General features: G+C 48.9%; 1 protein-coding gene across 1 annotated transcript; it reads right to left on the bottom strand.

The window, feature by feature from the left end:
* Window positions 1-1,308: 1,308 nt before the first annotated feature.
* Window positions 1,309-13,087, bottom strand: LOC309978609 (nuclear RNA export factor 2-like; the record flags this gene model as incomplete). Its single annotated transcript, XM_082865128.1, has 18 exons — window positions 1,309-1,471; window positions 2,008-2,080; window positions 2,715-2,757; window positions 2,853-2,968; window positions 3,075-3,133; window positions 3,240-3,347; window positions 3,491-3,546; window positions 3,630-3,698; window positions 5,922-6,047; window positions 6,212-6,319; window positions 6,439-6,527; window positions 6,675-6,744; window positions 6,883-6,963; window positions 7,080-7,184; window positions 7,302-7,385; window positions 7,996-8,149; window positions 8,383-8,566; window positions 13,018-13,087. 18 exons carry the CDS (start codon window positions 13,085-13,087, stop codon window positions 1,309-1,311), a joined length of 1,758 nt encoding a protein of 585 aa, XP_082721254.1.
* Between the last annotated feature and the right edge of the window lie 3,806 nt (window positions 13,088-16,893).

Raw genomic sequence — 16,893 nt, 5'->3', positions numbered from 1 at the left:
GTCATCTGTGAAATGGGACTCATCTTTAACACAGAGCTGTCCTGACGGGTGAATGAGAAAACCTGGGGCTAAGGCAGGCATTATGGAAAGGTGTTTCTCATTGTTTCTCCTAATGAGCATATAGATATCTTTATGAAGGAAGCAAATCTCTCTGGTATGCCTTGAGTTCAAAGTTTTAAGGACAGAAGGATCTCTAGCTTCTTGGGAGACTCAGAAGCTCCTAAGAGCTGCCCAACATCGTGCCTCTGAGCAGACCCTAACCCAGTTCCCCACGCTGGGAAGACAGGCTTGCCTTTGACTCACCTGGTGAGCTCAGTGAGAGATGGCACCAGGGCAGCAAGTCGTAGTGTTTGCCTAACTGCTGCTCCTGGACTGCTACGCATGTTAATACGTTTATAGGAAAATTCTAGACCTGTCTCCCATTCAACAGTGCAGGGGTCCTCAGATCATGCGTCATCCAGCCACGTCACACCACAGTTTCAACCATGTGCTGCCTCCCTGTGAGACAAAAACCTAAAAAGTACTACCATTTCATTGAAATACAATTGTCCCTTCTTCCATTCACTAATAAATAAATATATATTGGGCTTAAAATTTATACTATTCCATTTGAGGTGTCTCATTAGCTCTGTAGTAGAAATAAGATAAGAAGGAAAATTAATATATGGGCAAATTTAAGAGTTACAAATGAGCTGAGATGGCTCCTTCACATTAGCTGTTAACTTGCTCAAGTTTCAAGGCACTAAAGATTAAATAATCCCTCCTTGGACCCCTCTTCCCCATTCAGCCACAAGCCTCTCTTTCTCATTGTCTCAGTCTCTCTATTTCCTTCTCTCTCTCTCTCTCTCTCTCATGATGAGATCTCATTTTCTGTAGATAAATATAGAAATATATAAACGTGCTTAATAAATATGTAAACACCTACATAAGCAAACTTACAGGAAGATATGATGAAGGTGAAAACATTCAACGGTTACCTCTGGGAGGTATGTTTTGGGGTAATGATTTTTTCCCCTCCACATGTACTGTGACATATACAGTGGAATGAACCTCATGCACACTCCTGAACACCCAACTGTCTGTTAATACAGAAGCAGCATCCATGAAATTAATAAAAATAATACAAGGCTGCTCAAAATAACTAGGTAGCTTTATATGTACCACGAATGAAATGTTCAGATTAAAAATGACTGAAATAAACAAGGAAAACAAATTACCTTCAAGTTCCCATTAATCACTCCTCTACACCTCCCAGCTCCCTCCTATCCCCATGCAACCCCAGCACTCATTTCTGAGAACACTAGAGGTTCATCTCAGATGGGGTGGAGGATGCCTGCATGATGTCCTGCTGCTGCTGGGAGAGGGGTGCATGGAGCTGGAGGTGGGTGTAGGCAGTGGGATGGAGAACACACTCTGGGTCTCACTGGGGTCGGCATCCCTCACAAACAGCTCGTCATTCATGATGCACAGACTGAAGGAAAAATGGGCCCTCAGACAACTGGTGGATGGACACCCACACCCCCAATACTGACTCTGCTCCCACTGGCACTCAGCAACCAGATTCCTTCCACGTCCCTCCTGTGTCTGTCTCCCAGGTTCCTTGACTGGTACCTCTGCCCCTCCCCACAGAGCCCACCTTTGGAGAGACTGTCTACCACCTTCACTCGATTTATAGGTTTATCCCCAACCCATGGGCAATTTCTCATTTACCCTTTACCACAGCCCAAGGGCTGGACGCTCTGATGCCCATTCTCGGAAGAAGACACTGAGTCACACAGAGGTCATGTGACTTGACCAAGAACACAGCGAGTGAGTGTTGTTTCAAGGAGAGAACCCATAGGCCGATTCCAGAGCCCACGCTCTTCCTAACCACTAGGCTACACTGCTCCTGGGATCTCCCTGCTGGCTTTCCACAATGCCGAGTAAACCTAAGGTCTTTGCCACCACATTCCCACGCCCCTGAGCCCAGGTGGGGATGGGCATTCCCACCCACAACAGGGCTCTCACCTGGCGTAGCGGGCAGGGGTAGCAATGAAGGTCCGGGTGAAGGCACGCACACAGCCCTGAGAACTTCCTTCCACTTCAACAGCAAACAAACAACAGTACCCCTTAGAGCCACACGTGCTGTACATGCTCACATGGCGGTCCCCAGTCAGGGTGTGACTGGACACTCATGCTGAGAGGGCAATTGTTCACGGGGGCCAGGGTGTCGGGAATGGGGAGGGCAACTATAGGAGCAGTCTGCGCCCAGTGACAGGACCCCTGACGACCACCACACAAGTTCACGGGGTGCATTTTTCACAGCCGCCCAAGAGGTGGATACTACTACCCTGTTTTGCAAATGAGGAAACCGAGAGGTTCAGTAATGGCCCAAGTTCTCAGAGTAAGGATCTGGGATGAGAGCCACCAAAATCCACAGCCTGTGTCACCAACGCCCAGGGTGTGCAGGGCAGACAGGCATGGACACAGCTCAGACCTGGATTGTCTGTGGGAAGCCTGAGGGCAGGAGAACACAGTGGGGAAGGGGAGGGGAGAGGAGGGGAGGGGAGGTGGGGGAGGGCAGGTGGGGAGGGGAGGGGTGGAATGCAGGGAAGGGAAGGGAAGGGAAGGGAAAGGAAGGGAAGGGGTCAGGGAAGCTAGGTGGTTCTGGGAGTGAGCCTGGCCAGGGGGAGGCAGCAGTGGGGCATCTGCGCTGGGGGTCTACACACACTCACCTGCCTTGAACACCCCACTGACGGAGAAGCAGAGCATCGTTTCCTGAAAGGGAAGAGCCCAGGCGCCCAGTCACCACCTCCACCTCCCACCCACCTGCGGCTTCCTGGGCCCACCCGGGGGAGGAAGCAGGCGCTCACCGTCTGGTACCACGTGTCCACCACGAAGGAGCTGAAGGCATGCTGAGTCTTGGGCAACACACAGAGGGTGTGCACAATGACACGTTTTGTGTGCTTCAGCAGCTGGACCCGCAGGTCTGTGAGGGGAGGGGAAGCGAGCGAAGGTCAGGGGCTGTCACGCCCTGGGCCCCATAGGGGCCCTTCACCGCCCTTTCCCACTCAGTCCCCCCATCACACACTCACAGGGGTCCTTGAGCTTCTTCATATTCCTGCTGTCCTTGAAATACTTGCACAAGCTGCTTCTAGGAGACAAAGAGCAACAGTGGGTGGTGGGTGTTTGCAGGAGCTGGCCTGTGTCTGCTAGGGGGCCACACGGCCCGGGAGCAGAGGCTGTACTGTCATACTCACGGGGCTGGGTCCTCGGGGTGGAAGGGAATCATCAGGGAGAAGCAGGCCTCCTCGTGATAAGCACCCGCGAGAACCTGTCTGTCTCCATAGTCATGGATCAAGTAGTACCTAAGGAGGAGCAATGAAGACAGTCTATCTCTGTGGTCTGGACCTCAAATGAGACTTGAAAACTCCCCTGAGCAGACCTGTGCTCAGGTGGCCTCACCTGTCCTAGACCTGCCCCCCTTGCTCAGCTTCCCAGAGATACTTACTGCTTCAGGAATTGCAGGACTAGGTTCTTCAGCTCATCAGATCCGAAGTAGCTTCCCTGGAATCAAATGGCACTTGAGACTATGCAGTAGATAAAGCCTCCCTGCAACACCCCAAATGTTGTTTGATCCTCTTCCTCACCTTGCAGGGCTTTACTATGTAGGGAGTGTCAACGTCAACGGTCACTGGTGACGGTAACTCCTGGCCATCCTGGAGAAGGGAAGAGGAAGTCAGGAGTGGAGACCAGGGGAGTGGCCCTGGATGATCCGGGAAAAGGATGGGCCCAGGAGGGTGAGGGTCAGAGGTCAGGTGTGAAAGGGCCCTGGAAATTCCATGGGAAAGCTTACAGTGGATGTCTTCATCATGAGGTCCTGGAAGTCTCTAGTGTTATATTCAACTTGTGTGTGTGCGTGTGTGTATTTATGGGTATTTTTCCAGCAAGTATATCCATGTCATTTTCAGGAGTCCATGTCCCCCAAAATGGTTAAGGTTCTGATGCTAATATGTGATCTAGGCAAGACCCAAAGGGCTTGAGGGCAGGTGCAGAGGCCACCGACATTCGTAAGAGACAATGATTTACATAGGCACTTACCAGGCGTAACAACTTTGGGAAACATTCTCTGATGGCCCTGTCCAAAACCAAAAATAGAGAAGAGGTGGTTGATAGTTCAAGATTGCAATGCTTCCTTTGAGTTAAAACAGTAATACCATAAACAGAGATCAATGTGTTCTGGCCAATCCAGCAGCACCCTTTGCCCACCTCTGCTCCTGATTTTAGGGGTTTTCAGTCCACTTGCCTGTTGAGCACTGAGCATCTGTCATCTTACTGTCTGAAAGGCACTGTCTCCTCATCTCTCTCAGTACCTTCACTTTAATATTCCTTCCCTGCCTCCCTTCCTCTCCTTCGCCTGGGTAGCTCCCACCCAGTCTACTAGGACTCCCTTCTCCAGTGCCACAGGGACCAGCATTTCAAACCCGTGCGGCAGGGCTTCCTACTCCTCCCTCCCTTCCTCCAGGGCCCCACTGAAGGCTGTGGGGAGAAGAGCGGATGGAGTGGGAGCCCGGGGCTCTGCTACCTCACTGGGGGTCCAGCACTCTGGCAAGACCCCGACACCCCCCAGGGACGGCCCAGGATGCTGGGCCAGCGAGGTGAGTGAGGTGGGGCTCAGGGAGGGAGATGGAGGGGATGAAGACAGAAAGGGAGTGAAGGTAGGAAGGGAGAGATGAGAGAGACATAGGGGCACAGAGGCAGGGGAGAGAGAGACAACAAAGGGAAGGGAAAGAAGCTCTCCCGTGGTCGGGGTCAGGGTAGAAGAGAGAAGAAAGGGGAAACGGCACACTTGTTGCGGCTCTTCACCTGCCCCAGAATCGTCCAGACACACCAGGTAGGAAGGGAAAATATGCACATGTTGGGCTGGGGGCCCACTGGATGCTGGCTGAAACTTTGTCACCTGTGTGAGCTCAGCCAGACTTGGGCATGGGAAACCGAGCAGCCATGGGGGCAGATCTTCCTCAGAAGGAGGAAAGGGTCAGGTCCCAGCTCAGTATGGGGTTGAGGATCCGTGGCCCCCTCTGATGATCACTGTCTTCTCTCCCGATGACCCCTGCACCTCTCTGAGTTGGTTCTTTATCTGAGGAATCATACCTGTCTCAGGCTGCCCAGGGCTCCTGTGAAGGACCAGGCGGGATGATGTGACGTGTGCAGGGAGGGATGGGAAGTGCCCCTCAGAGGCCTGTCCTTCTGTCTCCTCTACCACCTCTGCCCTCTGCCTTCCACTCCTGCCTCAGGAAGCCCTCTGATCACTGGCGGGGGCCCACGTCTGGCCCCTTGACTCAGGGAGCCCTGCTTTTTCCCAAGGAGGGTCCAGCTCCTGGCACTGGGCCAGCAGAATGGATGTCATGACAGCAGCCACCCATGGCCTCAGCCCTCAGCATGACGCAGGAAAGCCCCCATGTCAACCTGCAGGGGGAGGGGGTATCCCTTTGGAGGAAGGTGAAGAGGGCCCCTCTCAGAACACGGGAGGCAAACCCCATCTCAGCACGAAGAAAGAAGGCTTCTCTCAGCAAGAGGCCCTGGACTGGAGGACCCTTCTCAGTCCAGGGCGCCAGCATCTGGATCAAGGATGGTCGCTCCTGGTCCTGGTGAGGAGGAGAAGCCCTGCTTCCTGGGGCACACTCTTGGGAGGCCTTGCTGGAATATAGCTGGGTGCAGAGAGCTGGAAACAGACCCCAGAGCGCCTGCAGAGGTGAGCAGGTCAGGGGAAGGAAACTCCTCACCGGTGATAGGCACAGAGAGAGCAGAAGGTGGGGCCTGTGATCCTCCCAGAAGACCAGGGCTGCCACCTTTGGCAAAGGGGCACTGTCACAGATAGTCTAGGCTCCCATGGCTGAAGGTCACCAAGAAGGGTGACAGGGTGTTCACACTGACCTTACATAGGTGGACTGGTCTGGGAAGGTGTCACACAATGGGCTCCCTTGCAGCCACAGCTCTTCAAGCTTCAGCCCTTGCATCTTGTTCAACTCCCACACAGACGTCAGCTGAGAAATATGGTGCAGAAGTGGGAGAAGGAATCCCAGGGAAAGAGGGACATCTGGATCCCTGCACCCCCAGACCCCTCCCTCCCACACAGGTCCCTTCACCTGCCTCCTGTCATCACTCTGATGGCCAACCACATGCCCGCCCCTACTCTCAACCCAACTTTGACCTGGCTCCCTCTTCTCACCTCATTTTTGGAGAGGTTCAGGATCTTGACCGTGGGGGCCATCTGTATAATGTCAGACAGGCCATCCAGCTGGTACAGTTTGTTGCTGCTCAAGTTCAAGGACAACAGCTTTGGGGCAAGAAGAGGTAGAGTGAAGGTTACTATCTAGGACCTTGGAGACAAATCTGCCCTCCACCCCATCTCTTCCACCCCCTACCCTAATACCAGCACTGGGCCTACAGCCTCACCTCAGGGAAATACTTTTCGATGACCTGCAGGGTGGCAGCCATGCAGCTTCTTCGATTCAGAAATATATCAATATCATAGCCCACCAAGTCTTCAGGAAGGAGAGGGGAGGGAATAGGATGGCTGAGTGGGGTGTGGGGCCAGCACCAGCCCCTCCCCACGTTACCATCCCTAAGTTCTCCCTCCAGGAAGACCCCTCTGCCCTCACCCGCCCTAGAATTACTGCTGTCAGCCGTACCTGGGTCAAGGCGGAGCCTCTGGAGGTCAAGAGCTTGCTGGGAGACATCAAATCGTTTGCTCAAGGTCAGCTGCGGAGAGAGAGATGGAGAGAGCCGCTCTGAGGCTGTGGTGGTTGCAGGGAAATCGGGGGCGAGGGGGACGGGGGTCTGGAGGAAGGAGAGGTGGGTCTGAGCGCTGGCACACTACTCACCGTGAGTCTCCATTACCTTTAGCTGCTCCATTTCTTCTGGCTTCAACTTATCCCGCACAGAGTAGGGAACAGCGGAGGGGCTGACAAAGACAGGTATCTGCAGGAAGAAGAGGTGGGGTAAGCACCGGGAACTCTAGTTCCAAAGAAGACAACCAGCCCCTGGCCTGTACTCCTTCCTCAGGACGAGGTACACGTAACGCCCTCGACACACACCTTTCGGCTCTCCTCGTCACGAATCTTGTAGCTGACATCCATCAATGCAGAGGCAGTGCTAGCTTCCTGGACAAAGAACCGAGCCCCATTTTGCATAAAGTGGAACTACAGGGATTGAATGCAACAGCAATAGAATCAGAAGCCAACAGACCCTGCTGAATCAGGTCTCTCTCTCTCCCCCTTCCCTGTGCCCACGCGTCTGGCTTCGGCATCCTCTCTTACATCCACTGGAGTGAAGGGGACACTGCAATGGCTCTGGATTGACTTCATTAGCCATGTCCTGTCATACTTTATCCCATAAGGAATCTAAGGATGAAAAGAAGGCATGGGAGAGAGGACAGACAACAGGGAATTTAGGCTGGAGGACGAACCTTTTCCTGTTCTTTTCCGGCCTTCTACTGAGCTTGAAAGGGCTTGTAAAGAAGGGACCACTGGCATGAATTCTTACGGGTGTGCGTAATATGGATTTCCTAAATACTCTTTCTCTCCAGTCAAACTCTCTTCCACATAATCAAGGTGTCAGAGATGATGTTCCTTTTATCAATTTCCAGGAGATCCTACCCAGCGCACACACTGCTTGCCCCTCAGACAAGGTCTCCAGAGGCTCGACCCTCCGTCTCCCACACTCAGCTTGCCAAGCTGAGACCTCCAATGTGGAGTCGCTCCATATCCTTGGCAGTAGTTTCCATCTTTGCTTTGAGACAGGCTCCTCCGTTCTCCTCACGGTCAGCCTGCTCCCTGTACATTGCTTCTCTGACCCTGCCCTTAGATGAACAAGACTGTTAACTCCTGGTAATAAAAAGGACAGATTACAAACTGTCCCCAGTGAAAGAAACCAGCATCTCTACATGAGACCAACACAGCTCTCCCTGCCTTTTCTCTCCTTCACATTCCGTACATTTTACAGGATACTCACAGTGACCCTGAACCAGCTCCCTGGGGTTCCATCTTGTGTGTTCTCCCCCATTTCCCTCTCCAGAGGTTTTCTGTTTCTCCACACAGTAGTATGCATGTGGCCTTCACTTTGGCATCTCACTCCTCTCTTGTTGCCTCGGATGGTACAGGGAGAGCTGCAGGGGGGACGTGGAGAGAAGGACGGTGAGTGGCCATAAGTGCTAAGAAAGTCTTCTGTACACCCTCGTCTCTTTGACACCAGCTCTACAATTAGGATTGCTCAACCATTATTTCACTTCTAGCATGCTTCAGTTTTGCAGTGAGAGAAGAAAAACAAGTCCACGGAGAGTGAGAGAGGTGCATAGTCCCAGGGGCTGCTGTGTACAAACCCTGCTGCCTGGCCACTTACTGGCTTACTTCGGGGTCCTCCTGGACATCCCTCTTCACCACGTTTCCATCATCCTCCTGGAGGTGTGAAGGCTGAGGCTCACACCCATCACGTTCATAACGAGGGCTCCTCTCGCCAGAATTACCTGGGAAAGAACTCCAATCTTTCTTTCTTCCTTGAGGTGGTCTACCACCATCACTGTACTCTGAAAAGAGGAACAAAAATACAAGTTTGCAGACACATCTGTGGTCCACTTACCACGTACCATGTCTTAGGCTAACAGCATGGTAGGGCAGGCCAAGTGCCAACGTGGCCTAAGGGACCAGTCCCACAAGCCTCAGAAAGGACACTCTTCTGCCTGTGCAGAGAGGACAGCCTTATCCGACAGATGGCACTATCAGGGGAAGAATCGAGGAGGAGCAGGATGAGGAAGAGGACAAGGAGGACAAAGAGGGAGGAGGGAGGAGAGGACAACTGCGCTGAAACTTTTAAAACAGTGGAGCAGGACTGATAAAGAACCGAGGTGTATGCGTCCATGGGCTAGACTGGACACCAGTCATATAGATACCAGGAAGGTACCCGAATCTTGCCTTCTCTCAGGACTTTCCAGCAACCACACCAATACCTCTCTCGTGCTTCCCAAATCCAATGAGCCACCAAACCGATTCCACTAACAACCAGCAAGCTAGCTGGACTTCCTTTGCCAGTGCACTTGGAGCTTTAATGTCAGGTGGCACTGAGGTAACAGCCTCCTGAACTGTCTCCCTCCCTCCAGCCTTGCCCTGAACAATACTCTGTTTGAAAGATCCAGAGTGACCTCTCTATTGGGCCAGCCTGAAATGCCTTTCAGCTCAGCAGGCAACTCTTCCTAACTTCAGCCCTTCTATAACAAGGGTGTGAACGATAACCTGGAATGATGTGTCAGCCACCATTTCCCAGTGTTTAGGGATTCTTCTTTTGGCTTTCTATTACTGGTTTTTAATTTGATTCCATCGTGGTCAGGAAACACACTCTGCGGGATTTCAATTCTTCTTTTTTTTTTAATAATTTTATTTCTTTATTTATGGCTGCGTTGGGTCTTCGTTGCTGCACACGGGCTTCCTCTACTTGCAGCGAGCGGTGTTACTCTTCGTTGTGGCGCATGGGCTTCCCGTTGTGGCGGCTTCTCTTGTTGCAGAGCTTGGGCTCTAGGTGCGCAGACTTCAGTAGTTGTGGCACGTGGGCTCAGTAGTTGTGGCACACGGGCTCTAGAGCGCAGAATCAATAGTTGAGGCGCACGGGCTTAGCTGCTCCGCGGCATGTGGGATCTTCCTGACCAGGGCTCGAACCTGTGTTCCCTTCCCTGGCAGGCGGATTCTTAACCACTGCGCCACCAGGGAAGTCCCTCAATTCCTTCTGAATTTATTGAGGTTTGTCTGATGGTCGAGGAGATGGTCTAACTTGGTGAATGTTACAGAGACCCTCGGGGGAAAAAACTGTACTCTGCTGTTGTTGGGCAGACTGTTCTATTTATGTCATGCAGATCTCATTAGTTTACTGTGTTATTCAGGACTCCTATATCCTTGCTGATTTTCTCTCTAGTAATTCTGTCACTTGCTAAGGGGGAGGTGGGTGTGGAAGGCCCCCACTATAAATACAGATCTGGCTCTTTCTCCTTTCAGCTCCACCAGTTTTTCCTTCGTGTACTTTGAGGCTCTGTTGTTTGGTGCATACACATTTAGGAACTTTATGTCTCCCTGGTGTCCTGATCCTTTCATCATTCTGTAAGGCCTCTCTTTGGCTCTTGTTCATTTTCTTTACTCTGACATCTACTGTACTGGATACTGAAGCTACAGGCACGCTTAGAAAGTGTCCTGGGTATACCTCACCTTGTATTCACTCCTAGCAGTTGTGTTGCTGTTCACCCCTCCACCCACAAATTCTCCCCTCCAGCATATCTAATTCACCATGTCAAAAGATTTGGAAGTTTTTCCGCACCTGCAGAAATAAGATCGTGTCAATTCTCTCTCCCATGGGTGGACTCACTAAGGGTATTTTATTTTTAACGCATTCCACTAAAACAGTGAACCAGCAGATAATCATACTAGTGGCTTGTGGGGAGGGAGGATTATGGTAATTACACTGTTACAAACCAGCTTCCTTTGGGTTGTAATACTTAAGGTTCTCTAGGTTTGTGTGCTGTGCCTTTTGTACATTAACTATTCCATGTTGTCTCAGGGCACGCTTATGAGTAAAGATCCGCCCACTGCTGATCACTCCACGATGGACTGATTACGACCAGGCCTCAGATGAACTCCTCTGGGGAGCCCTTGCTTTCCCTGTGTGGCCCGCTGTCAGGGCAATCCTGCTACTCACAACCTTGGGACTTTCCCTGTGTGGCACTGGAAGTGAAAGGAAACACAGATAGGGCATTTGACCCACAAATGCCACTTGCTCAGTCCCCAAACCTCGGAGGGGGCCTGGCGTGCTCTCTTTCTCCCACACTCCACATCCAACTGGTCAGGAGATTCTCTCGGCCCCTCTCTCAAAGTATGTCCAGAAGCCAGCCACTTCTCACCACCTTCATTACCACCACCCTGGCCAAGATACCAACAGCTACCTCCTGGACTGTACTGCTGTCCAGCTGGCCCCTCTGCTTTCATCCTGGCTCCCTTACCTGTCTCTTTTCAACCCAGGAGCAGAGCGCAAGTCAAATCATTTCACTCCTCTGCTCAACACCACATAACGATGGTTTGAAGCCCACCAACATGTTCAAAAGCCAGGAGTTCATAATGACACTCATCAACAATAACAACAACAAAGAGGACCCTTACTGGTGACCTTTGGAGAATGCCGGGCAACCAACTCGTTTTCAGGAAAATCCAGCAATGAAAGGGAAAAATTCACATTTTAAAGGGAGCAGTAAGGGCATGTGGTCTACGTACGGTGTATAGAAAGAGTCAGAGTCATTTGCAAGAACCCACTTTCCTTCCGAAATAACGTTGCCAAGGGGAAAGCGTAAAAGGGAGCTATATAACAGCTACCGCAGTCCCCTGGCTGACCAACTACGTCAGGTGCCTGAACAAGGCTAGAGACCTCCCTCATCAAGGTGATTCAGACACAAGCAATCTCAGACATCGACTTGTCAAGTATTTGATAGAATAATCCAGTAAAGCTCTGTCACTTACTGCATATGTGATTTTAGGCGAGTATTTTACCTCTCTGAGCCTCAGTTCCATCGTGCGGTAGTGCTGTTTGCCATGTGTTTCCATTTGTCCCTGTTCCGGCGACCTGGAAGAGCTGTACTTCTCGACCTCCTTTGTTTGGACAGGGCTGTGTATGTGACTGGTTCTGGCTAATGGGTTGTGAGTGACATGTGCTATTTCTGGGCCAGAACATATGCTTGTTGGATTGAGACCTTGCAGGGTCCTCTTCCCCTCAGGCACAGAGACTGACAACTTTCTAGATGATGGCTGCTCTGTCAGTTTGGGTCTCCAAGTCATTCCAGTAAGAATGGCTCAAACCCCCAAAGTCCACCATCCTGTGAGGGGCATGCACCTGCCATGGACATGTAGTCAAAGTGACGAATAAGCCCCTGAGATATGGGGACTGTCTATTACCACAGCATAATCCAGCCTATCTTGATTCTTGTATCTTATCTGTAAATTAAAATAACATCCTCTCAGGATTTTTCTGAGGATTAAATGAGAAAACTGGTATGACAAGGTTGCCACAGTGCTTGACATAAAACAGGAACTCAAAAAATGGCAGCTATAATGATTAAATAATAATAACAAACTAGTTTTGAAAAGTGTGGAAAATTGGTATAAAATGAGAGCTATTTCATCCACTCATCCTTACGGGTAAGTTGTATCATCTTTTCAAGAGTGGGGCATTTTATTTTATTTTTAAGATTTCCTAATGACTAGCACTCATGCACTTATTTCTTGCCGTCATGATATCAGAAACATAAATTGAGGTTATATGTAAAGAATGAAAAAGTGGAAAGATTAAGCAAAAGAGAGAATGACTAATGACATAAGATAAAATGAGTTAGCAATAAGTGGTTTCTTAATGAGAAGAACAGATTTTAATTATTAGTAAGCATACATTCCTCTTAGTAAACAAAGGTACAAGGTATTAATGCGGCAGAAGAGATTTACTTTGAACAGGCTTTCCCAAAATGTTTCCCGAGGAACACTAGTACTTCCAGTGGTCTGTGGAAAAATGTTCCATTCTCCTATAGCCTGAGGAAACTACCTGCTACAGACTGAATGTTTATGTACCAACCTAGTCTCCAAGGTGACAGTATTTGCAGGTAAAGTCTTTGGTAGGTGATTAGGTCATGAGGCAGGTGCCGTCATGAATGGGATTAGTGCCTTTACAAAAGAGGACCCAGAGAGCTCCCTTGCCCTTTCTGCCATGTGAGGATACAGCGTGAAGACAGCCCTTTATGAACCAGGAAGCAGGCTCTCACCAGACACTGAACCTACTGGTGCCTTGATTTTGGCCTTCACAGACTCCAGAACCGTGAAAAATAAATTCTTGTAATTTGTAAGCCACCTGGTCCATGGTGTTCTACTACAGCAACGTGGACAAGCCAAGACACTACCCTATTCTTTGAGATTCAAGCGGCATATTATCTTAAAAATATGACAATATAGAAATCCTTTTTACCTTCATTTTTGTCTGTCCCATATTTCTTCAATGGATAAAAACATTTTTGTTGCTGCTGTCTCTCAGACATAGTGTCGTGTAGAGCAAACCTGAAAGTACTGAAATGAGAGGAAAGAAATGGCTATTATATAATACAAAATATATATATCACCCCCTTAACCATCTCTCAAACAATATTTAAATTCCTCACAAATGTAAACACCATCTTTTACTTGCTGCATTTTACTCATTAAGTAGCATCTATGTGATTTTTATGAAATGTATCATCTATAATTTTACTTAATATGGTTTTCTTAAATAAATTCACTGTTTTTTCCCACAGGAAGGAAAGGGGAGAGCTTCTAAGGAATGTGACAAGGAATGGTTAGAAAATAAGGAGGAAAATCAGAAGCCAATAGTGTCTGTCTGGACTAATTTAAGCCGTTTAGAGAGTCCAAGCAGAAAAAGATTATGGCATCCCACCCCCCACACACTTTGAAAAGCTACTGATCGGCAAAGTAAATACAGAAAACAAATTCTGAACCTTAACGTTTTGGCTACTTTTACACTTTTACTGAAAAAATATCAAATTACAGAAGTCTCTCTCCTTGCCTCTCTCTACAGAACAAATTAAGAGACAGAAGTTAAGATCATATTTTAAATCATTGATACGAACTGGCATCTAGGAGTTCTCTGGTGTTCCTAATAACAAACGTGGTCGGAGGAGCGCAGAGGATGCCATCACATGGCAGGCAGTGAATATGAATATGGAAGAGAGATAAGCAAGAGCAGGGCTTTAATGTGGGGGTTGGGAACGAAGGGGGAAGGGAGGGGTCCACCCAGTTTCCCGAGCCTAGCTGCCGAGAGCAGCCCATGAACGCCTGCCGCCCGCTGTCCCGCCAATTCTGAGTAAACCTCTAGTACCGGCAGGCGCCCCTCCTCCCTGACTACCGCCTACCGTCTACCACCTACCGTGGCAGAATATGAAAGCCGGTGGAAAGGTTGGCATTGGAGCCAGAGCCTCATCAAAGTTCCCCCTCAGCCAGGACAAGTACCTTAATTCTAAAGGTCTTCTTCACCTCTCGGTCTGACTCCTCAGAAGGCTAAGCCGAGCTACCGACCATTCGGCAGGCTCTCCACACGCTGAAAAGGCGCCCCCCTCGGTCGCGACCTTATGGCGTCACGTGACTGCGGGACCTACGTAACGTAACGTAACGCAACGCGCCGCTGTGGGGCCCTACCTGACTTCCAGGGGCTTGGCTGGCGGAGGCCACAGAGTAGAAGGACACAGGTGACCTCAGGGTTCAGGAGCTCTCAATCGTGAACTGTGACCGAGAGAAGTGAGCCTCAGGAGACCACAGCATGTCCCATGACCGTAGAATATACACAACCAACAGCCGAAGGGTAGGTGCGGTGTTCACATGACGGCAGGCGCTTTGTCTGCCATGTGATGGTAGCGGCCACATCCGTGTTGACTCAGGGATCTGAAGATTCTGGTAGCCAGCAATCTTCACGAGACAGAGATGGCTGAGCCTGATGTGTGACCAAGGGGGATATGTGACCGACCATAGCATCCATACGACTCTCAGAAGCAGGTCACCTGTGTGACTTGGAGGGCTGAGGCTTCCACATACCACTAGCTAGTGAGGGCCACATGACAGGATGAACCCACATGATGGGCAGGGTTTAGGAGTCTGCCATGCTCTAGCAACTTGAAAAGCTGGATCTACCACATGATCATAGTGGCAATAGGTCCAGAGAGACTACACGAGCTCAGGGTTTAAGGGCTCATGGTGCTGACATGGCCAGTAGGTCTGGGCCTGCCACATATCTGTCAGGGCCTGCCACTTGATGGCCGCATCCGCGTGACCATAGCCTTAGGAGCCCACGGTGCTCAAAAGCTGGGTCAGCCTCCTGAGTGTAGGATAGTGACAGCAGGGCTCTCCCGGCTGCATGTTTCAGGAGGCCGTTCTCTTCACGAGACCTGGAGACCTGAGATTGCCCACATTCCTGGGCTTCCCGTTGATGGTGGTGCCTCCCGATGATCTTCCTCAGAACACAGGCTGGCTTCACCTGCCCCAGCCCCCTTTTAATGTGCTAATGTGCTTCTTTCGTGTGCTAATTCTGTTTCCCTATAACACGTGAAATTTAACACATAAATTAACACATAGCAATGGACTAGGTCCTCCCTAAATCCATAACCATTGCCATATTTTAGGGACCGCTTCAAAAACCTAAGCGGTGGGTACAGGTAAGCTTTGTTGCCGTAATTTCATGCAAGTCTAAGAGAAACTAAAGCAAACTCAATAAGTGAATTTTAGCTGTTAATTTGAAAAAAAATGTATATAATGATTACTATGTGTCAGGCACTTTAAAACGTCAACCCCTTTAATGCTGGCAATTCTATAAACGAGGTACTATGATTATTATTCCAGTTTTCACAGATGAGAAAGTGGAAGCACAGATGTGTTAAGTCACTTGCCTAAGAGGTAACTGAACCTATAGGTGCCAAACCAGGGTTTACTCCCAGGCACCCTGGCTCCAGACTTTGTGTTTTGATCACCACAAGAGTCTCCAAAGAAAATTAAGAATAATTCAGCCTCCTTATTCAGACTAACTGGAAAGCCATCCGCAGTTACTGAAAAGTTGAGATCATAGAGGACCTCTTTAAAGTGCCATTTAAATAATTTCCAGTACTATCAGTAATTAGAACGAATCCAAGCTGAAGCCAGGTAAGGCCCTCGGATTCATTTTAAGGTATAAATATAAACTTCTCCTTAATAGGTGAATATTTCTGTATATAAAAGTTGGTATAAAATGCTAGACATTAGTTGAAAACGTTTCCTTCTTTTATTTTTAAACACTCTAAAGAGAAATATTGCAGACTTTATGGCTCTTTTTCTCTAAAGAGAAATATTGCAGACTTTATGGCTCTTTACGGAATTCCAAAAGTTAAAAGTGAGCAGAATCTGAATTAGATATTACTGCATTTATATTTTGTTTGCATCTTCCTAGAAAGGACAGAGAAAGGGAAAGGAGAATATACAATATACTTTAGTTTTTTTTTTAATTGCAGTTTTACAAACACCTCTTTTGCTGATTGGTGTGGAGAACGGAAGATCTGTCTGTATATCCAAAAGAGATTTGATGCGATCTTGCCTGTTTGCTGGCTTAGGCAAACGTAATGCTATATAAGCAGTGGGATTATTTTGCCAGCACCCTGCAACGTGGCATGGCTACATAAATAACCTGAAGAAAATACAACAGACCAAATTTTGCACCATGGTTAAATTTGAATATACTAGTAAGGATAACAGACTGTGTTTGTAGTTCTAAGCCTGTCGAAGGAAGTAGTGATTTTTTGGAGTGACTCTGTTTGGGCACATTGCTGTTACTTAGATAATTTTGGAAAATTATTTATGGGACACATGTAAATGCAGGGTATGAAAACGGAGCCACGTGTTTACAATAGAGCCTATTATGAAACCTCAAGATGCATTTAGGAAGCATCTGTATACAATCACTGGATGGAATCCAACAGCAAGACCTGACGTCTGTCCCAACTGTAGCTTCTGTAATGGACAAATCCACTAATGGTGATTGAGGTCAACTTCTTTCACCAAAAGGCAAACCCTGGAGTTCTAATTATAACTTTACTTGGGAAGGGTCAGATATTCTCCTGTCAGAACTAAAGGTCGTATCATTTATTCTTTCCCTGTGATGATTACCAGGAGTTATTTTAGGATTTAAAAATATATTTAGTTACACCAGTGGTTGCCCGTCAGCTCTTTGTAACATACATTGGGGAAGGGACGCTAAGGCTATGGGTAAAACACCTGTATGAACACAGCTTATATGAGCTAGGCAGTTTAGGCACTGCATGTATCAGGTGCTGTG

Source organism: Leucopleurus acutus (assembly GCF_964270905.1).
Source record: "Leucopleurus acutus genome assembly, chromosome: X".
Classification (NCBI taxonomy): Eukaryota; Metazoa; Chordata; class Mammalia; order Artiodactyla; family Delphinidae; genus Leucopleurus; species Leucopleurus acutus.
Note: the sequence above shows the minus strand (reverse complement) of the source record. Positions and strands in the feature narration are given on the sequence as shown.